At 34.6% G+C, this 2,381-nt stretch overlaps 1 protein-coding gene across 1 annotated transcript; it reads right to left on the bottom strand.

The window, feature by feature from the left end:
- Window positions 1–297: 297 nt before the first annotated feature.
- LOC111389696 (non-specific lipid-transfer protein-like protein At2g13820) lies at window positions 298–1,457 on the bottom strand. Its single transcript, XM_023014640.1, has 3 exons — window positions 1,002–1,457; window positions 755–778; window positions 298–628 (listed from the first exon to the last, which is right to left on the bottom strand). Exons 1-3 carry the CDS (start codon window positions 1,321–1,323, stop codon window positions 498–500), a joined length of 477 nt encoding a protein of 158 aa, XP_022870408.1. The 5' UTR covers window positions 1,324–1,457; the 3' UTR covers window positions 298–497.
- Between the last annotated feature and the right edge of the window lie 924 nt (window positions 1,458–2,381).

The raw sequence follows: 2,381 nt of genomic DNA on the forward strand, positions 1-2,381 counted from the left end.
TGAGACCAAAAAGTGTAGTGATCCAAATGAAATTTAATTGTGTCAATAACAATTTTATCTATGTGTTTGGTATATTGATCTTTGCATAATTGAACAAGATTAATGAAGAAATATGTAGGTATTCTCTTTCTCATTTGTCTGGTTACCAAATTCTTATAATAGTTAATAACAATTAAAATAGAAATTGGGGTACCAATTTGAAATCTAAATGATAAAGACGGAACTAAAATTTTTTAAATTGTATTTTCAACTCTATTAGTGGCGTCAGGTGTGTATCAAATACTCGTACAACATCTATGAGGAAAAAAAGGAAATACTGTAGATTATTATGAAGATAGAGACAACAAGCAATAATTGAATAAACAAAACAATGGGTCAACAAAAATCCCAACTAATAGCTACCTAATACTCCACCAACCCAATATCTCACTAAAATTTATTTATAATATTTGTATGTATTAAAACATACCGCAAAACTGGCTAACTTTCTGTAGAAATCATGACATGGTTAAGGTTGAAACATAAGATGCTACAAACAGAAGAAGAAACATCAGTGGAGCATCCAATTTGGAGGAAGTTGCATCTGAAGAATTATTTCCTGTTGATGGCACATTTTTTGATCCACCATCTGCAACATTATACAAGCAAAAAAAAAAAAAGAATATTAAAATATTTAAATTAATAAACTTATAAAAAAATTATTAGATACTAATTCATGTACTAGAAGGATTATTGTTTGGAGTATTTGGTGTACCAGGAGATCCTGAAGGCGAACCAGCTGCAAAAATGAGAGTATTATTGTTAAGATTTAAGCCGTTATCTCTTCTTACAAAGGTAATAACAAATATAATGATGAAAAAAAAAAAAAAAAAGAAGATTTATAGTGGTTTCACACCCTGGGAAAGATTATGTCAGAGGGATAAGTATAGAGCATGGTTAGGCTTCACACAAATCAATTTATAACATAAATGGAATAAGGAAATTTTGATGAGGAATATTACCATTGCATTGGCTGGAAGGGGGAGTTTGGACATTACAGGCTTTAGGCAGTGCTAAAGCCTGTGTCTGGTTTATGTCAAGGCCAAGGGAGGAGCCACCACCATTCAGTACTTGACACAAGCATTCGGGTTGCGATCGGACTATGGTCCCAAGCTGTGTGCAGCATCCGGGGGACGGACTCGATGAGTTCCCGGAGACGTAATTCAGGCACGGAGACATACTAACAATCGAATTCGTGCAGTCCCTTGACTGTGCATCGATTCCACCCCAAAACATGGCTACAAGAATCAAGACTATGCCCATTGCAACTTTTTGAGATGCCATTGGATACTGTATGGAATAATTGTTGTAGGTAATAGTGAATCAAGAAAAAGTAGCTACTTAATGGAGAGACCTGTTATGTGTTGCTTTATATAGGGGGCAGGTGGGAGGAGTGGGAGTAGGTAGGGGTGGGGGGTATGTGGTTTACCAAATTCTCCTACTCTATAAAGTCTTGAGTTAATTTGTTGGATTTTTTTTAAAGGTTTTCAGACATAAGCTTTGGGTTTAAAGACAAGTGGAAAAGGTTAGTTATGTTGGTGTCCAACCCTATATTTATAAGTTAAATGCCAACCCTATATTTATAAGTTAAATGGTTTGTGGTAAGTCGCAATCTCATTTTGAGGTTGTTAAAAGATGAAGAATTGTTAAGATATTTTTCAATTTATTCTAAACAGTAAGTGCATTACTTGTCCATGCCTCCACCTTTTGCAATGGTGGCATTCTTATCGTTTTTTTTTTTTTTTAATATTGGTCAAAGTTGCAGGTTCTTTTAGTTGCATTATACCATTAAGCCAAGTGGCTTTCTTTCCTAATGACTTTTTCCGTGTTTACATTTCTTTAGCTCTCAACCAATGGTTTGCTCCATCCGGGGTTTATTGTTTGAGTAATGCTATTCATAGTCGCTCATTGCTATTCGTGACATACACACGACAGATGATTATTTGATGCATTAATGTGATAGTTTTTTATTCATTAATACATCAAATAACCACCTACCACGTATATGTCACGTAGGACGATTGCCACAGTGAACGACTGCAAATAGCATTATTCTTATTATTTTGAGTGATTTATTTCTTTTGTGGATGATGTTTGTTGGTAGGGGGAATCTGCGACCTCGTTTATAGAGAATTTGTACGCCACTTTAAAATAGTCTGAACCCGGAAACATAATTGTTAACTTTAAATTTTGTTGGGCGCCTCTTTTCAACATCATCAATAAACAATAAACAATTTATTGTAAATAATGTAAAAACAGACATAGGTCGATATGTCGGCAATCACTAAGTAGGGAGGCTACCCAATCAAAAATGACAGTCAAGTCAGTTGTTAAAGTGGTAA

Source organism: Olea europaea, unplaced genomic scaffold (genome assembly GCF_002742605.1).
Source record: "Olea europaea var. sylvestris unplaced genomic scaffold, O_europaea_v1 scaffold6108, whole genome shotgun sequence".
Taxonomy (NCBI): Eukaryota; Viridiplantae; Streptophyta; class Magnoliopsida; order Lamiales; family Oleaceae; genus Olea; species Olea europaea.